At 30.0% G+C, this 20,292-nt stretch overlaps 1 protein-coding gene and 4 long non-coding RNA genes across 5 annotated transcripts; 3 read left to right on the top strand and 2 right to left on the bottom strand.

Moving 5' to 3' along the window:
* The first annotated feature begins 93 nt into the window (after positions 1 to 93).
* Positions 94 to 3,824, top strand: LOC146943523 (uncharacterized). Its single transcript, XR_015025592.1, has 3 exons — positions 94 to 2,022; positions 2,516 to 2,635; positions 3,150 to 3,824. It is a non-coding gene; the product is annotated as an uncharacterized LOC146943523 (long non-coding RNA).
* On the bottom strand, positions 2,237 to 3,577 carry LOC146943524 (uncharacterized). The gene is made up of 2 exons (XR_015025593.1): positions 3,500 to 3,577; positions 2,237 to 2,619 (listed from the first exon to the last, which is right to left on the bottom strand). It is a non-coding gene; the product is annotated as an uncharacterized LOC146943524 (long non-coding RNA).
* Positions 3,825 to 4,160: 336 nt separating the features above from the next.
* Positions 4,161 to 5,746, top strand: LOC146943522 (uncharacterized). Its single transcript, XR_015025589.1, has 2 exons — positions 4,161 to 4,631; positions 5,361 to 5,746. It is a non-coding gene; the product is annotated as an uncharacterized LOC146943522 (long non-coding RNA).
* A 4,928-nt stretch (positions 5,747 to 10,674) lies between these two features.
* LOC146943521 (uncharacterized) lies at positions 10,675 to 11,583 on the bottom strand. Its single transcript, XM_085747715.1, has 3 exons — positions 11,461 to 11,583; positions 11,039 to 11,389; positions 10,675 to 10,941 (listed from the first exon to the last, which is right to left on the bottom strand). The coding sequence occupies exons 1-3, from the start codon at positions 11,581 to 11,583 to the stop codon at positions 10,675 to 10,677; spliced, it is 741 nt and encodes a 246-aa protein (XP_085603841.1).
* Positions 11,584 to 16,342: 4,759 nt separating this feature from the next.
* Positions 16,343 to 17,382, top strand: LOC146943520 (uncharacterized). The gene is made up of 3 exons (XR_015028105.1): positions 16,343 to 16,468; positions 16,645 to 16,828; positions 16,925 to 17,382. It is a non-coding gene; the product is annotated as an uncharacterized LOC146943520 (long non-coding RNA).
* Positions 17,383 to 20,292: the final 2,910 nt, after the last annotated feature.

The following is a 20,292-nucleotide window of genomic DNA, read 5'->3' as shown; positions in this document are numbered from 1 at the left end:
AAATTAAAATTAAAAAAAAACCAATTAATTATTTACATAATTAAATAAATATGAAAAAATAAAATAAAAAGGTATTCTCATTTCTCTCTCATCACCACTTTCATTTGAGTATCTTTTCCCAGCAATCGTCCTCATAATCACGTTCAAATTCATATCCCCTAAAAAAATAAACAAATAATTTTAAAAAACCAATAATTTTAAGTTAAGGTTCTTCTTCATCACCTCCACCACCCACCATCTCCAGATGCGTCAATTCTTTAATTTTGTTTGCAGCCTTCATTTCCCATTCTTTCTCTAAGCTTCACCATCAACAAACACCACCCACTGCTTCTCTCATATTCATCCAAACTAATTGAACACTTTCTTTGCATATTTCATAACAACTATATCTCATCTTACAATGAAATTTCAAAACAAATAGATAACCCACACTATGTTTCTAAGACCCAATTTGCTCAAAGTAAAAAAAAAACGTAATTTCCCCATTCTTCAATCTAAAACATAAAAAAAATGATCGAGGCCAGGATTTCGTAAACCCAAAACAACTCCATCCCCAGATCTGCCTCTCCGCCACGATGACTGTCTCTGCACACTGTCTCCACTTTTAAATCACCCAACTAATGAAGACAGCAAACTAATACGGTGGGGGATGAACGACGACGACGATAGTGACGCAGTGAATGGCGGTGGTAGGAAAGAGAGGTAGTCGTGAATAAGTGATGATGAAGATGTAGCAGAGGAGAATGTTGTTGTGGTTCTGGTGTTGAGAACAAACCCAGAATTCATATTTCTGGGAAGTTAATTTGGGATTTCTGTGAGTTTTGAATTTTTTTATGTTTGTTGATTTTTTGTAGATTTGTTGAAATTGTTGGAACTGTTGTTGTTATTGGGTTTGTTTTGTTTGATTATCTTTTTCTTGTTGATTGAAGAACAACATGAATGAGAAGGAGATGAAGATGATGATGTTGCTGTGTTTGATTCTCCTTTTCCAATTTTTTATTTTTTTTATATTTATTTAATTATGTAAATAATTAATTGGTTTTTTTTTTTAATTTTAATTTATTATATGCCACGTGGCGTCCATCTAAGGGCCACATGATCTTTGACCGAGTCAAAATATGAGGGGGCCACTGAGTTGCAAAAGAGGGTGAAGTTGGGGGGCTGGAAAGTTGTTTTTTTTTAATAGGGGGCCAAAATTGCTACGGAGCCAAACATAGGGGCCAAAAGTGCATTTTAGCCAAAATATTAAAGTAATGCAAATTATAATATTAACTTTACATTATTGACACCATGAAGCTACTTTGACAGTTATCACACGCAACCTCTAATTTAATATTTGATAGGGTGGCTGCCGCATATATAAGGTTATAGCTTTGTAGCTTTTAAAAGAGCCTTGGAAGTGATTGTCCAGAAAAACCAAACCCTTGCATGTGGTGTATTAACATAATAACTTAATCTGATATAATAACTTGAATAAAAGATTGCAATTTTTTCACGAATCTACATTGGTAATTCTTAGGCTTCTTGTTAAGATTATTGATGTTAAATTTAATACTTAACAAATTATCATGTGATGAATTTTGAATTAATATTCTTTTTCCCTACATCTTGATCAAAGAAAAATAAATAACTTGTTATATAATTGTAGGCTAATTATGTGTTTTTTCTCTATATAAACAAACTTGTTATTATTATATCTTAGTTATAGTTAGTGAATTTGTATGTTGTGAGCTTATTCTTGTCTTCGTTTTGCCGCACAATCTGTTTTTTAGACTCGTATATGTACAAATAAAAAAAATTCAATATCTATCTTGAAATTGTATTCCTTCTCGGAATTTCAATCTGGAATTTCATTTTTGGTGACAGATTGGACTGTTTTTTTTTTGTTTTAAAATTTCTTCCAAGGTTCTAGTATGATGCAGGCAAGTGTGCATATGTATTATAGCTTAAAATTATGGGTTTGTTTCATTTTCTGATGGTTCCTTCCCAACCAGTTTTATCACTGCCACAATTGATTGTAAGGTGAGAACCAACTATCATTTTGGTAATAGAACATGAGATATAATGCAAACATAGATGCTTTTAATTCTACATTATATGCACCTTTTTTGGACTCTTGGTGTGTTGTAAATCATTAACCATTCTTGAATATAATGCACACACTGCTTAGAAAATTTGTTTCTTTTTAAATGTGGTTAGATAGATTAGATTTTAAAATAAAAAAAACAATTTAAACTTGAATAAAATGTTTTGCTAGTAGTGTTGATTCAAGATGCTTAGAATTCAAAACATCAACTTGAATATAACATAAAAACTGCTCCTTAATAATAAAATCACTGATAGCATTTTATACTGTTAAGGTGTTTCAGCACTTGGTTTTAATCTTTCCATATCACCAAAACTAAAGGAAAGTTTGGTCTTTTTTTAATGTCCAAACATGTACTATCTCTTTGCATTTCTCTAGTTCAATCTGCCTGTATTTCTTTGATCAGTGACTCATAATCTATACCTTCAGTGCTCGGATTGCATTGTAAAGGTAAATCCTGGTTTGAAGCATCACTACCATTTCACTGTGGAGTCTCAAGATTACTCACATGAAGGCTGGTATTTTAATGCACTCTGTCCAGAATTGCAGGTAAAATTTCATGTCAGTGTTCAAATATATATTGTGTTTGAATTGCAATTAAAGACCTCTAAACTTATGTTTGAACAACAAACATTATTTTCTTCGCAATTTCTGCCTCAAATGTTTAGTTAAAACCGCATCTACAATGTTCGCAAAATATAGTTAAAGTCAGCAAACTTTAATGCAAATAGTTAAAGCAAATCAGTTTGCACCTTTTAAATGTGTGTTTAGATAGATTGCATTGTATAATAGAAAATACAAAATTTAAACTTGAATATAACATGTTGCTGGTGTAGTTGCTTCAGGCACTGCTCAATAACTAATAGACTGAATTCTTGAATAAACATGAGAACCTTTTTGTTAAACTATATTTACACTTTGGTCAGATTGTATAAAAATTAGAAGATTCAATATATCTTTTACACTTTAATCATCTTTCCTTTCAAAATAAAATTTAAACATTTGGGACAAATTGTTGTATATTTTTTTTTTTGTGCCTGTGTTACTGGTGTGATTGCTTCAGAAGTCCCATGAGTTAATTAGCTGTGCAAACCTATGGATTGGTGACCAAGAAGAGGAATGAAATTGCACTCATAAAGCTGATGACAAACAAATGAAGAAATATAGAAAAAAAATTCATGGATTTTTACATATTTTTACACACCAATAACAAAGTTTTGTTTATCTATATCCTCCAATGGACCACCTGCATCATCACAAATTTAGAGCATGGAGCACAGTCACGAAGATAAATCTTGGAATGAAGGACAGATTTATCAGACAACATTAGAAATGCATATAACATGAGATATGCATAAACAACAGTAGTTCACTTTGCAAAGAGAGTATGAAGGGTTCAAGTGATTCTCATACCTACGCCAAAGAGAGAGTATGAAGGTCTGGGAGCACAAGGGATGGAATGCACTTCAACAAAGGCAACATATATAGAAAAATAAATCCAAATAAGACAAACTTATATAGTAGGTTTCTAACCTATATAGTAGCTCTGTAGGGTATTATATGGGGAAGGATTATTTAGCAAGTGGATGCAAAAATGACAAACCATTGCAAGTGGATGGTAATTTAATCTGATTTAATTCATTGATTGAAATAATATATTTTAATCACTTTTGAACAGTGGTATTATATTATGGTTGTGGTTAAGATTATTGATTTATATCTGCTCTTGAATTTCTTATTTGCCCTTCATTTGAATACATTTGACAACTAGTTTCTAATTTTGTTTGTTTTCTTTTCTTATCTATTAAAATATTAAGAGCATCTTTTGCCATCTAACTAAGAGGTGAATTTCCTTCCTAAGTAATATATCTTTATTGACACTAGTAACAAACCCGTGCGTCAGCACGGGTGAAGTAAACGATTGTTATTTGTAAACCATTTATTGATATTTATGAAATTTTTGATGTAATATAATCTATACCTATTAATAAAGGCAATACTTGGTTTTGGTGTAGCCTATTTTAGTTTCCAAAAATACCCTTGATAGTTTTGTTTTATCCAAAACTACCCTTTAATTGCAGTTAACCAATTGAATTAAAAATCTAAACTGCATAATATAACCATCGATAATTCCTCAGACTCACTTCTTAACATGGTTTCTAAAATAACATACAAATTTAAATGGAGAAAGTAACTGATCACTGCCATTTTTTTGGTTGATTGATTTGACGGTGAAACCTATCATGTGCAACAGAAGAACATTTCAATGCAAATGAACGATTCTTTGTCCATTTTATGTATTAATTGTTTGTTTCTATTATCTTCATCAATTTCATTCTCCATTTTTTTAAACATTATGCTACACTGGTTCTTCATATATTGTTTGGTTTTTTTCCTAACGATATGTTTTTCTTCCTTTAATATTGTTTAAGTTTTAGGGTATCACACACCTCAAATTTTGAAGGCATTTGGCATTGATGTATCCAATGAGGTCAGGATTCAAAAGCTTTTCTATAAAATTTGGAGCAACATGCAGTGAGTTAAGGTATTGTTCAATCCATCTATTTCACTGGTATAAATTATATGCTTCAATTTTATTGTTCAAATTTTTTATTTTACTAACATCGATTATATTCTTCAAATTTTCTACATTAGTTTGTCATGTATCTCTATTTCCTATGTTAATTACTGTGGTTCTATGTTCTTTTTTTCCTCTAGCAAAACAATGGAACAACTTGATTTTAAAAGAGTAAAAAAGACAACCACCCCTATTTTCCAACCGTGTCCTTTCAAGTTGAGGGTATTTTTTTGAACAAAAATAAGCCACACCAATTTAGTTTTGATGATTCAATTTAGTTTTGATTCTGATTAATTGATTTGAAGGAATTACATGTGATTTATTGGTCCCTGTGACTATGATTCTCATTCGGTTTTTAATCTCTCTTATATATTTGTTTGTTTAGTTCGATTTATTAAAAAAAATGTTCAATTCATTTGTTGATTCAAATCCTGCGATATTATGCTATGTGATTGATTGTTGAATTCATTGGTTCAATTTAATTATCTGTGTTTGCCCCCTTCTCATGTCTCGGTTTGTTTCTGTTTTTTCTTCTAATTCTTCTGTTGTATTTTCAAATCAAGATTTTTAACTTTTACACTTCTCTTTTCTGAACAAAAAGTGTCGTTTTAGAAAACATGTACATCTTTGAGAGCAAATAGTATCATACTTATGTGTATGGATAAGATTAGTGGTTTCTCTTTGTCCTTTCATCAGCAATAGAAAAAAGGAAAACAATTGGAAAAAAGAAGTATGGATGAGAGCCGCTACAATAAAACAAAGACGGGATAACAAAATTGATACTAAAAGCAAAAGAGAGCAAAGGTTGTGATGGATATGGTGCATCAGGCCGGTGCGTGGCCAACAAATAGTACAAAATTTTTAACTTTGCTCTCATTTCTTATCTTCTTTTAAGTTAAGTTGAGATTTCAGTTATGTTTCTTTTCTGTTTTTTTTTTTTCCTTCAGTTTTTGTTTGTTATTTCAAACGAATAACATATTTCACATGCATAATATAAGAATTGGGTGTTTTATATGTTGCTTATCAATCATATCCGACATTTGTCGGGTTTTTGGGCTGATTTTCAAATAGATGTTTGTAAATGTTTTGGTTGTTATGAGTTTATCTATATGTTGCTTATGCTTTGTGATTTAGTGACTTCAATTTCAATTAGCTTTTTATTTTTTTTTATCTGACACTAATGTCCAGCCCGTCTGTCCGCTCTTTCTACTGCGCTTAAGTAAATTTTGAACAATATTTTTCTTGCGAAATTTTGATTATGATTTAAATTAGGCTTAAACGCACTTTTCACCCCCTAACTTTGCATAAGTTGCAATTTTGGCCTCCTATTAAAAAAAATGGCAAAAGTGACCCCCTACGTTTACCCCCTTTCGCAAAAGCTCAATTTTGACCTGATCAATCCTAGGTGTCACGCCACATCAGTTAAAAAATGGCCAGCTGTCTAATTTTTGAATTTAAAATAAATGTAAATGCCACATGTGTATATATGTAGAATTAAAATAATAAAAAAAAAGAATAAAAAAAAAAAAAGAAAAGGAAAGAATTAAGGAGAGAAGCACTTGGTCTTCTTCTCTTCTTCCTCTGTAACATTTTTTTTTTAAGTGAAAAACAAACAGGATTTATAAAAATTAAAAGGGGAAGTTCATAAGGATCGTTGGAGCTTTCATCGGATTTTTTCTTTCCTAAAACAAAAACAAAACCAGAGTAGTTATGAGGAAGAGGAAGAGTAGTTCCTTCGAGTAACCTTCCTCTAAAATGCGATTGCTGTAATGGTAAGCCGTCTTCTCCAACGACACCGGTGGGTTTAGGTTTGAAATAGTGAGAAACTTCGGCGGGACCATGTAGCAGGGAAGTAGATGAACACGCCCGCTCAGATCCTCGACTCCATCTCGCTTTCTTTGCCTCCCCGCCCTTTTCCATCTCTCGCCGCGCTTCTTCCTTCCTCTGGTACATCAAACCGTAGGTAAGAAAAGAAAATTACTGGTACATCAAACCGTAGGTAAGAAAAGAAAATTAAACCCAGAAAGCACGTGAGTCTTCATATCTTCATCTCCATGCTTCATAGCAATCTTCATATCTTCCAATCCAACCCAGAAAGAAATAAAAAAAAACGAAACCTTCATTTATTAATTGGAAAACTAAACCTGCATACACTTTAACTCTCATTTCTTCAAAGATCCATTAGAATTTATTCACAAAATCAGACATGAAGTTGTACCATACGGAAATTGATTTGGAGTTTCAAAATTTTATTTTGAGAGAAAAATACTCACCTTTTAGAACACACGTTGATTGAGCCCTTTAATTTGAAGAAGGTACAAGAAGAATTAACTATGGATGTGGAAGAGATTAGAGAAAAGAGGATTTAATTGAATGATTTTATGAAAATCAAGAGGTTGAAGATGAAGATGTTATTGCCCCCTTTTTCCAGAATTTTTTTAATTCACATTCTCCTTTTTTTTTTTCTTTTTGATTTATTTAATTTCATTTATCTATATCTGGCTTTTTAATTTAATTTTTAATTGGAAAAAACACATGTAGCATGCCATGTAAGCTTGACCAAGTCAAAATTGGCGTTTTGCAAAAGGGGTAAACGTAGAGGGTTACTTTTGCCATTTTTTTTAATAGGGGGCCAAAATTGCAACTTATGCAAAGTTAGGGGGTGAAAAGTGCGTTTAAGCCTTTAAATTACTGTTTTTTTTTTGTATAAATTTTCATAAAATTACTAATAACCTAATAGAATTTGAAGTATATATTTTTATATATTACCAATTATACAAATATAAATGTACAACATTAAAGTATAACTATTTAACTAAACAAATCACATACTTTTGGTGTTGCGTTGCCCTTTTGAATTGAACATTGTGAATAGACCCCAAAACAAAACTTCTTTAGTTCAAACCTAGAAAAGTTAATACATTAATGAAGACTCTAATCCTTTCGTGTATTCTATATTTTCTATATATGGGAATTTGGTACACTCTATTTGTGGCTTTTATTTTTCTATATGGGAATTTGGTACACTCTATTTGTGGCTTTTATCTATAGTGGTATTATGATACTACTCTCTTTGAGATGTTCTATATGGGAATTTCTTTGAGTGTGGTCTTATGATACTACTCTCTTTGAGATGATATCTCTTTGTTGCAACCACACTCAAATAGCAAAAATATCACTTCCCTCCTATTTTTGTTTAAAATTATTTTCTCTACATGGAGAGGGGAGGACTATACTTTGAGCACATGGTTCTGGTAAAAAGGTAAGAAACCCCTTCAACAATTTCAACAGTGTGCTCATCTTTTTGTTTTATTGTTTGATTTACACTTTTTAAGAATAAGTTGATTGATCTTCAAAATTAAATAATTCGTATTGCTATGGCAATTTTGTGTAAATAAAAAATATTCATAGTTATGCCATGTGCTCCCTTTGATTGAACAATGTGTTCTTTTTAGTTGATTATTGTTTAAATTGAATTGAATAAAGTGTGGATTGCCATTCATAAATGGATGGTTTTTAGTCTTTGTTTAAGTAGACTATGGTAGGAGTTGGCTACAACACTTGCAGCCACATTAAAATTTCTTTGAAGGCCACCTTCAAAGAGAAGTACCTCTATCTAACGTCAAGATTTGAGACCACCTGCAAAAGAAGTACCTCTATCTAATGTCATGCAACATAAGATTTCTCTACTAAAGCATAACATTGAAAATTATTACATGGAACAGATAACGAAGCTTCAAGAGAAACTTATATGGTCCATCCTTAATTCCTTATAGAAAAAATGAAGATATTTAGAGTTTTTGGTAGCATGTAAAAGGGAAAACTTTGGTAAAATTATTCATTTTTGTATATCCTTAGTCTCTCTTTTCTTTTGTGTTATCAATTAGTTCATGATATGTTTTTGTGTTATGTTCATTGTTAATATTTAATAGATTAATGTAGCTTAATAAAATGTTCAAGTATGAAGCATATTGTAAACAAAGAAACATAGAAAAATATATACATACATTAGCGCAGTAGAAAGAGCGGACAGACGGGCACGGGAGTGCCCGTCTGGACGCTAGTTATTATATAATGTCAATAGTTTGTATTAGGTTATATGTAAGGTTTATGATCATGGTAATTCATTTTTTGATGCAGCCTTGCGGGTAGTAGTTGGTTGAGGACGATTTTATTAGTCTGAACATTACAATTAAAAGAATTTGAATGTTAATTATTGAAAGTTGAATTTAGTAGTAAGAGTTTGAAATTGAAATTAGTGAAAAAATTGCAAAAATAAAAACATGCATTGCATGAAGAGTAATGAAATAAGGAAATAATGATAGACTTTATTAAAATTTTTAAATATTAGAATAGTAATGTTATGTTTCAGAAAAAAAGATTTTGGTTTTGTTGTGCAATTTGTCTAATTGATGTAATTGATATAATGATGGCAAAGTTATATGGGTGAGGTGGGTATTAATTTGATTTGAAAAAACAAAGAGTTGAATAGGGGTCATAAGTATTGGCAGGTAGATAAATTTCAAGAAAGGTCATATGGGTGAGGTGGTTATTAATTTGATTTGAAATTACAAATAGTTAAATAGGAGTCATAACAAATGGCAGCTAGCTAAATTTAAAGGAAAGTCTGTACAAATCAAATGAATATTTAAATAAGGATTGTCTTTAATGGTGTGATATTAAAAAGGAAAATATGATGGTTTAACGTATATAGTGCCGCAGGATATTAACATAAAAAAAAGGACTATTTGGATTTATTAAGTAAATGATGATTTTGGTATAGATCACATACATTATGTATTTAATGAGTTTTAAAAGACAATGTTTGCATATAATATTGACCGGTAGGGGTGTTCAAAACCGAACCAACCCAATAGAAAAACCGCAAACCAAACCAATCCAAACCGAAACCGCAAAAAACCGCACTTGGTTCGGATGAATTCGGATGACTTTTGCACTGAACCGCGCGGTTCGGTTCGGTTTGCGGTTTGCATCTCAGCAACCGAACCAAACCAAACCGAACCGCAAGAATAATGAATATTACTTAAATATGTACTAGCCCAATTACATAGCTCAAGAATAATCTCTTTTGATTCGATTTTTCCATCGTTGCACCATCATGTTCGATTATAATTCCTTTCCATCTCTTTTAATTCATTTCCAGTGATGAATTTGTTTTCTTTACTTCCCAATAATTTGTTTTATGCTTATGTTTCTTCTTAATTTTACCTATTTTGATATAAGTTTTACCTAATATTTTATCATATAAACATCAAAATAAAATGTCCTATGTTTATTTTGTAACAAGTTGGCAATATTAGAGTTAATGTAATATTTTTTTATCTCGCGATAAACCGCACAAACCGAACCAATCCAAACCGCATTAGTTTGGTTTGGTTTGGTTTGGATGACTTTTTAAAAATCAACCGAACCAAACCAAACCGCATGCTTTTTTATCTCGCGGTTTGAATGACTTTTTTGCTCAAAACCAAACCAAACCGCACCGCGAACACCCCTATTGACCGGAGGTACTGCTTAAATAGGTTTAGATTACATGTTTATGGGAAAACTTAGGCAAAATTACACTTCCAATCCGTTTAACTTTATTTGTTTTAACAACTTAGTCATTACTATTGTGTTCAGTTCAATGTTGTCCTTTTGATCCATTTTGATATGAATTATTAAGCTTAAAAGTCATGATTGTATGAACTATATATGAAAATGGAAAAAAACTGAACTTAATTTAAGTGGCTAAAAGTCTAATGTTACCAAAAATAAATACTGATATATTTTAAGTGCTATAATATAATAAGAGCAGTGATGAAGCGAATAATTAAATATAATGGAGAGTAAAAATGAGTAGTATTAATAATATTCAATAGCGCGATATTATAAATTTGAAATTAAACGTTGAAAAAAAAATTACATAATTAGAAAATGTCGTACGTAATAAACTGAAAGTTAACATAGAATACAGTTGTTGTTACATAATTATAATAGATAGTAGCATTTAATTACTTCTATTTATTTTGTGAACGAAAACGATGTTTTTGGCCATTATTGAGTCGCACTTAAATTCGAGTAGATCGTTGGGAGAAATGTGGTTATGAAAGCAGAATGATCTCCAACCACGTGTAATCATCATAGTTCTTGTATTGCTATTGACATCCTTCTTGAAGACCAATTTGCAAATAGTTATAGTATTTGATCCACCACATACTCGGATATATTCATGATTGATGGTTTGGAAAAAAAGTCCAAGGTGAGGTGGTAGAATCTAAAATGCAATAAAAGGATGAAAAAATGAGTAACAAAATAGAATAATTGCAAAGTAACATTTAATGTATAATGAGAAATAAAGATTGAAGGATTACCAATTTAGAAGTTATTGGGTTAGTATCTGGCATGTGAACCTCAAAAGTTAGATCTTTAAGACAAGAAGTAGTTAATCTGTGATAACGTGGATATTCATTTGTTGATGTAGAACCGTTGAAGAGTTTGATTAGGAATATACTACTTCCTACATAAGTGTAAGACATTAGTGGATTTGTTGTTATATTATAAAACTTTCTGAACTGAGGCCAACCAGTTGTAATGATTGGCATAATCATAGATTTGTTAAAATGAACTTCATTAACATTTCCCAAACCATCAACCAAGGTCCATCGCGCATCTAGGTCATCAAAAAGTTCAGCAATAGTAATGGGATCTAATTCGCAAATAACCTGTAATAGCAATAAAATGATGTTAGTGCAATGTAATGAAAATTTGGTAGGAAAAAAAATAGTAGTAATACCTCGGTGCAAACTACAATGAAGGAATGTCTATTAGTTTCAGAAGTCATTGATGGAGCTATGCTGCAATTAACTGATCTTTGGTTTTGTGGTAGTTCACTAATTGATGAAGAACTTGATTCCATTGGTACCTGGTAAATGTAATCGAAATAATTTTGAACAGAATATAAATAGAAGGTGAAATGTTGCAATTATAGGTACATTGTGGAAGTATTGGTGTAGAGAGTTAAAGGACATGGTGAACAGAATAATGTGTTGGAAAGAGTAATATGAGTGTGTAGCTGATATATAGATTTGTAGTGCAGCAGTAATAGACATGTCATGCCTTAATAAATGAGATTGAATGGTCAAGTGACCAAGAAATTATGTACCTTATAATCAATAGATGTGTAATAGAAGTAGTGTGTTATTTAATATTAACATTTGATATTAATTTCATAATAGATGAATTGATAAACTTGAGACGAAGTAATCGATGAAATGATATAGAATATATATAAAGTAGTAGAACAACTTACACGTTAAAAGAAATAAACATAGTGCATTGAAATTTAAATATTACAACCATACATAATAATTAAAAAAGAAATTACATATAGATAACATTGATGTCTTAGCACAGCAACATAAAATCCAATAATATAAAATAGGGAAATAACTTTTTTGTAGGGATAGTGCACGTAATATCATAAGCAGTGGTTTGAAATTGAGTAACTACACAGATGTATAACTGGAAGCAGTGGTTGGGAGCTGGTAGACATGGCATGAAGCAGTAGTGAAGTTTTTTGTGAATTTGAATCGAAGTGCTCCTGTCTTGAAGTTGTTTGCTTGGCAGAAGTTGTTCCAATCTAGACCTAATTCAACCGTATAATCTTTGTCATTCTTCAGAAGTACTTCAAAAATCTGGAATTGTCCTAGATCAGTACTGCAATATAGTAGTTCAAAGCCGTTTTGTTTGAGAAAGTCACCAAATTTGCGAGGAATATACTACAAAATAAAAAAAATGAAAAATTTAGGTGAATATTATGATTAATTAAAAAAATCAATGAGAAAACGAATACAAGAAAGAAAGAATGGGATAATAATGGTGATATTTACCTTTTTTTGTTGATTCAAGTTGAAGTCTAGCATGGCAACATCAAAATAGAAAGTCTCATTTGGATCAAGACTTCTGCTATGGAATTTTGGATAACTGATAGGATCATTAAGTTCTCTAAATCCAGCAATTGCAAATATACTTTTCCCATAAAATGAGAACATCACTTGAGCATTTGTAGGAAGATTAGTTTTTTTAATGAATTCTTCCCATCCATCAGTTATAATAGGGAAAATGCAGCAGTTTTTGAACTTTAGTTCATTCACTTCAGCATCCTCATCTATAATATGCCACTTATTCTGAAGTTGGTCAGAGAATTTTTTAACAAATTCAGGTTCAACTTCTGAATATTTCTAAAAGTGATGAAAAAAGAAAGACAATTAGTATAAGTAAAAAGAATTAGAAAGAATATTTAGTTAAACAAACATGGTAAAATGATACCTGAGAAGCTAAGTGTGCAATAGAAAAATGTTCAAGTGGATCTTGTTGGAGTAGTTTTTGGAAAGAAGACATGTTGAAGAAACCAATATTGTTAGTTACGTGTTGTATTAGTGTATAATACTGTATTGTATATATATATAGTTTGAGTATATGGGTAAAAAAAAATGTCAGTGTAGTGTTATGAATTTGAGTATAGGGGTAAAAAAAATGTAACTGTAGTGTTATGAATAAATGAATTGTAGTGGGTGTAAACTGTCAGGAATAATATATGTGTGTTATAAATTGTACACTAAATTGACCATTGAATGGTAATAAACTGTCAGGAATATAAAGATACACACGTTAACAACATTCATCAAGTTTGGATTATATAAATATACCATCAGGTCACTAATATAACCAAAAAATTATATGTTAGGTTTATTCATTTAATGATTGACATTGTATTTATGAATATTCATCATTATAGAACAAATACATTAATAAATGAATGAACCTAAAATGTATTATGTTGCTTATATTAGGTACCAGATGGTTTATTTCGTATATTTCAAAATTAATGAATGTTGTTAATGTGTGTATATATAGATTCCTGACAGATATATAGCATTCAATGGTCAATTCATCGTGCAATTTAAAAGAGAAACTTTTTAGTAATTGATTAGACTGTTCTTAGCACGGTTTTTGTAATAATCAAAGTATATTGTCATGTGTTGACCAATGCATGTATAAATCAGTGTACTCTATTTGGTCCATAATATACGAAGAAAAACTAAAAAACATCAAAACCAATAGAGTCATTGATTATCGTAAAATATTGAATTATTTTACAAATATACCCTTATAAAAGAGTATGAATTATTGAATACATTTATTAAGATTAAAATGACAAACTTAAAAGAAAGGGGAAAAAATTATTTTAAGAAATAATTACATCTTAAAAGCTGTGAAATTATCTTATAAATAGGAGCATATATATAGGACGGGATGAAATACAATACAAAAATAATCCATCTATTATTTGATTTGACAATTCATATATTTTAGTTAAATAAATTATATTAATTGATTGGTTATTGATATGGTGTTGAATGAACGTGCGTTAGAAAAAATTCTTTGTTGAGACACACAAAAACTGAAATTTTGTAGAAATGAATATTGATATAAATCCTTTGTTGCCGAGCTATAAGTTAACAAAGAAATGTGTAAATGGAAGAGGGTTAATGTAAGTTATTTTAAATATATAATGGTATATATATTTGGTTGTTATTTTAATATTATGTTGCTTAAAAATATTGTAGCAACGACATGTTATTATTGTTTATAGCATTTTCCCAAGCAGGTTGTTGAAGTACTGAAGAATAACGATATTAATAGCTTAACTCTAGTTGATGAAGAAATGGACAAATTGTATCAATGTGATATATGTAGTGATGTTCGAGATCAAAGTAATAAGTATATGTCTAAAGGATGGGATGATTTTATTGGTTGAAAACATTGGTTAGTTGGATCTCACATTATGTTTAATTTTGAAATCCCAGCTCGAAGACTTAACGTTAGTCCTATAGAGTGGTGATTACTGATTAGTATCAGCGATCATAGTATTGCAGTTAAGTTATGTATGGAAGTTATAAATAATGCAAGATGCATATTTTGATGTAGTAGCATTTTTATCATTAGTTGACATAACATTATTCTCAATGTATATTATAAGGAAAAATAAAACCGTTTGGTTTTATAGTTAGTTTATAACTTGTAGCAATTTGTTATATGAAGATGTGGTAATGTTGCAAGTCAAAAACTTAGAAAAATAATTCGTAAGCACCTGAATAGAAATGATAACATACGCACAATAAGTAAACAATGTAACCGAAGACATTATAAAATAATCAATAATAGTAGAAATAAGGTTTCCATAAAAATAAAACAAACAATTAATATTAAAATATATTACAATATAAACGTACATGCTTCACTGAAATAAAAATAAAAGAAACATACATCTCAATGGCTTGGAAATACATCATACAATAGTTAGAACAATTAAAGTTCAAAAACCTGAGCTACATAACAATTATTGAAAGTAAATTTAAATCTAATAGTACAATTAATAGTAAAATGCTGACGACGGGAAAATCTTTTCCAATTAGGCCCCAACTGAATGGTGTTGTTATTATTGAGGTTCTTAATGACATCGAATGTTTGGATATCTCCATCATCTCCACATAAAATTAAACTGTCACATACATTGTATTCCAAATAATGACCAAACTCAACAGGTAATATCTGCAAGGAAAGTAGAAAATAATTTTTAAAAATCAAAGTTGAATATCTATATTTGAAAAAGATTAAATATAAAAGTATATAATGGTCTAACCAGTGTTGATCTGTCCAAGTCTCTTTTAGACAATTGAAAATCGAAGCACTTTGTCTCATTTGGTATTGTACTTCTGCTGTGAAAGGATGGTATGGTATCCAGATTTTCGATTATATTGAAATCTGCGATTTTGAACAAATTTCCTCCAAAATAGTCAAAATGAACTTGAACATTTTGAGTCAGGTGATAGTAATTTTTGAGTTGTTTCCATCCATTAGCTATAGTAGGATTATAGATATTGTTTCGAATGTAGAGTTTTATTATTGATCCATCTTGGTTGACAATATCCCAAGTATCTTCAAAACGATTACCATAATTTTCTAGAAAGGACGGCTCAATTTCTGTATGATACTGAAATGAACAATGAATCATAGTAAATATAAAAGCAAACAACTTTTAATCAAAATAAACTAAAATGAATGTAAATTGAACGAAGATAATCTTATATGTTTGAACCTGGTTATATAACCTGACGGTAGAAAAATTGCATATGGGATCGGTTTGTTGAATAGCTTCAATTGATGACATATTTTGAATAAAATTGGTTATAGAATTTAATGGTGGACACCAAGGTAGGTATTTGATATATGATGATATTGTATATTTATAATAGAACATGGATCAGCTGATATACTGTAGTGTATATTACAAACATGTCAACTTGTGTAGTGCATGCTCATGAACAGATGTATGCGTGTTAGAGGGCATTGGTCTATAAGCATATATAGGACAAAACATTGAGATGGCTTCACATATAAATTTGTACGAAAATATGGTGTAAGAAAAGAATCAAAATGTATAGTAAATTAACTATTAGATGTGATTGTACATGCATTGTTATATAAAATAATATAACATTGAAATTGACCGTATGTATGTCCAGCATGCAGGTCTAATAGTTGTTGGAAAGTACAATATTCAATAAATAATTAAGCCTTTGTAAGTAGCCTATGTACGATCATATATAATATACATGTGGAGATATAAGAAGAAGTTGCATTAAGAAATAATTGCATTAGGTCCTCTCTGCTATAGGCATTATACTACTTTGGTGATACAAAAATCTGATCTCATTGGAGATGTCTTCTTCGTCCAGGTAAATTACATAATATACTAATAGTTATTAAGAGTAATTGCAGCAATATTCACATTCACATAAATTAATTTAGTATGGATTATATCCAATAAAAACTACATAATATAGTTAGATAGTTTTATAACAATTGGAATAATGATTCAAGTCTAAGTTTTGTCCAAAACACAATTGTGCAGCGATGAACTTGACCCAGATTATGCAGAATATCTTGCAACATATGATCCTGCTTCATTTGAAGAGAACTTTTGTCAAAGTTATCCTCAGTTTGTGGGATTAGCAGAAAAAAGTGGACATAAGGTAAAGAGTGGATCCTGGCAGTTGAGTATAAGTGAATTGACCGGTAATGATCGACGTGTGCTGGTAAGTTTAATCATATTATTTCATAATGGTGAGTTAATGAGTATGTATTAGTATAATCAAGAAACCATAACAATTTATTTTTTTCTTGTTTTGCAGATGATTCCAAAGAATATTATTGAGGAGTGTTTATATCCCAATCAGAAATAGATAAAGTTAATTGATGAGGAAATTGGTTTCTCATGTAGCTGTGAGATTGAAGAAGATGATGAAGACAGCGGTGAGAAATACATAGCAAGAGAATGGGAAGATTATGTTCAGCAAAGATATTTAGCAATTGGTGATATATTGGAAATAATTGTTTGCAATAGTGCAAAACATATGAAAGTCAAAAAAATTGTTTCCAACTGAGTGTGTTAGCTGTGGTAGTCTTAACAATGTCTTTGTTTTGTCATTGTTTTGTGGTGTATTGTGTTGTTGAATAAACATGGGCTAGAAGAATGTAACAATTTGATCTAAGTCATGGTTTGTTATTTTAATGTAATGTGGTTGAAAGTATGATTAAATCTATCATCAATTATGTTCAGGGTATACAATTTCATCAAAATATATTAATCAATATACGACCAATAAATTCAGCTCATATTATATTAAGAAAAAAATTTATTAATATAAAAATTCATAAAGAATTATGATTGTAATTGGTAGTAAAACATTTAGGTCGAAAGCTACTGATCAACATAAGAATGAAATATATATAAAATTGATACGGAACATATTAACTATAGAAAGAAAATAGCATTGAAATATAACAATAAATGTAATTTAAAAGAAGTGCCTAAGACTTTCATCATATATTAGTACAAATACATAATTTTTAGCCATAATTGAGTCACATTTGAACTCTAATATATAATTATCAAAAATATTATTTTTAAGGAAAAACTTAGTCCAACCCTTCCCAAGCTTAACAATTGTTTCAGTTTGTTGATCATTTTCTTCAAAACATAACTTGCAAGTAGTGATGGTATTAGATGGTCCACATAATCTTAACTCTTTGTGACCTTTTCTTATCAGGAACAATCCAAAATCTGTTGGTAATGTCTGAAATAATAATATATAGAAGTCAATATTTGGCAATGAAAAAAAATATGGCATAAACAGAAACATTGAATTACTTACCAATTTGGCTTGAATATTAGCAAGATCGGGCACAAAAACTACAAAAGTTGAGTTGCGAGTTATAGATGTAGTCAATTTGTGAAACCGAGGAAATTCATTTGTGTGAATAGGTCCATGGAAGATATGTATTTTGAACTTACTATCTCCTAAGTATGTAAATGACATCAGACCATAAGTATTGATATTGTAGTAAGATGCCAATTGACCCCAACCTTGAGTTAGAAGAGGCATAGTGAGACATTGGTTATATTCAATAATATGTTGATTACCATTATCATCAACTAACAGCCATTGTTCCTCTAATTCATTGTAATATTCGGCAATAAAAATTGGGTCTAATTCTGCTATAATCTGAATAAGAAACAAAATATATTGTGAAATTAATATATATTATGAAATTAATATAACCATGTCAGAAAGTTGAAAATGTCTAATAAAGATGGAAGAGGTACCTGATCTTTATTGCATACAGTCATGAAATATGGATTGTTTGAGTTCATTTTGTTAAGGAAAGATGAAATTTAAGAATATGGATGAAGAAGTGGTAGAATATATAACTAACGCCATTGAAAATAATTGAGAAGCATTCACCATTAAATAATAAGACCGTACAATAACCAATATAAAGTAGAGGTAACGATGTGTACAATTGAACAGCTGTATGTGTGAATGGTAGTTATAGTTTAGAGTCTATAATATTAATAACACATTACTTAAGTTGGTTGAAGAAGTATAAACATGGTAGTTGAAATACAGCTATGTTAATGAATTTTAAATATATAATAGTAACGTTTTTAAAGAGCAGTTGTTAAAGTTGTTCATTTGAAACATATATGGATTTTGTTAATGGGGTCGATATGTAATTTGGAGTTAATGAAATGGATGTATAATGATTATGTTGTACAAAGACAATATAAACTTATTGTATTATGTTTAATTTGTTCCCTATTTTAAATTGAAAAAATGGTACAGCTTGTTTACTAAAAATCGTAATGTAATATTTATGAATTGCATAGTCAATATTATATTATTGAGTTGTGAAAGAGGTCAATATTCGGTATAAATAAATGGACTTATAATAATTAATTAACTATATAATTATTTATTATGTACTAAACATATAATGGCAATTGCAATTGTACTATTGAAATTTGTTTGTCTGGCATGTAACGTGTAACATGCAACAACACACTTGGGTAGCAGCTTGGTTATTTGCTTTTGCAGGGTTCTAAACTATTAACAGCATAAAGTGCAATTCTTGAGATTCTACATGTTTTTGTAAGCTTGTGTAATTATCTCTCTTCTATCGATATGAATTAGGATAATATTTATAAAATGTCATGTTTGATTAATGGTTTAATTAAAAGCTGTCTTATTTGAATGAAGATTTAGTGTTAATAATTTAAATTTGATGATTACATGTAGTAAATAATAGCAATTTTATAGAATGATGAAATATTTAAAATAATGGTGGATAATTTGTAATAACTTTTGAGTAATATTAACTGTTGTCTCAGTAGTGGTGGTTAAGTAATTAAAGCAGTTAGTATTGTATTGAGAACTTGTATAGATCATAAATATATAATATTTTATAAATTAAACAATGGTTTGTTGGATTATTAACTGGTGTATGTGTGCACCATTATAAAATCCAACTTTATTTTATACACAACATATAATGTTATGAGAAATATTTTGTTTTTTTACAAAATATTGTGTTGTAGCTAATAATATTAAAAAATAATATTAAAATGATAAGTTGCTATCAATGTAAGAAAGGTACTGCACATTTCACATGCAATTGTATTTGACTGTCAACTTGTCTTTAATGTCTTCAACATAATTATATCTGGTAAGAAATTCCAACATGCATTGAAAAGGAAAGGAAAAAAGAAACAATAAGCATGAACTATTTTGGTTGTCCATCTGTGCAAAAAAAAAAAATGAAATATCATACATAGAAGATCAGGCATTTGTTGTGGTTATCCCATTTGGGTGAAATTATTGAGATAGATAACTTACCTTGTGCTTCATCGATGTATTCAAGTTCCAGGTACTGTTAATTCTGTAATATTACAAAATTTGTAAAAGAGATTGGTGTCCGGATCGTATCTAATTTGGTTGAATTTCATTGAAGTCAATTGTAGGGATGAGATTGGTCCTAAGTATGTAGAACTATATGGGAAATTTTGATCCAGCTGGTGTTGAAGCAGAATTTGGTCCAAGAGAGGGAAGTTCCACATGTAAGTTAATTGGTAACATCAATAGGCATTCATGGAAGATAACTATTACGGCTGCAACCTTGAGTGTGAACTCCATTTTGGTAAGTTATATAGTCTTTAGTT

This window comes from Medicago sativa, chromosome 2, assembly GCF_051527215.1.
Source record: "Medicago sativa cultivar Bolivia chromosome 2, Bolivia_mono, whole genome shotgun sequence".
Taxonomy (NCBI): Eukaryota; Viridiplantae; Streptophyta; class Magnoliopsida; order Fabales; family Fabaceae; genus Medicago; species Medicago sativa.
Note: the sequence above shows the minus strand (reverse complement) of the source record. Positions and strands in the feature narration are given on the sequence as shown.

Bases quoted from the DNA above. Each gene is read 5' to 3' on its own strand.
- LOC146943521 (XM_085747715.1), bottom strand. From the start codon at position 11,583: ATGGAATCAAGTTCTTCATCAATTAGTGAACTACCACAAAACCAAAGA. The intron at 11,390-11,460 runs GTATTACTACTA...TTGCTATTACAG, and splicing joins TCATTGTAGTTTGCACCGAG to GTTATTTGCGAATTAGATCC. The intron at 10,942-11,038 runs GTAATCCTTCAA...ATTGCATTTTAG, and splicing joins ACCCAATAACTTCTAAATTG to ATTCTACCACCTCACCTTGG.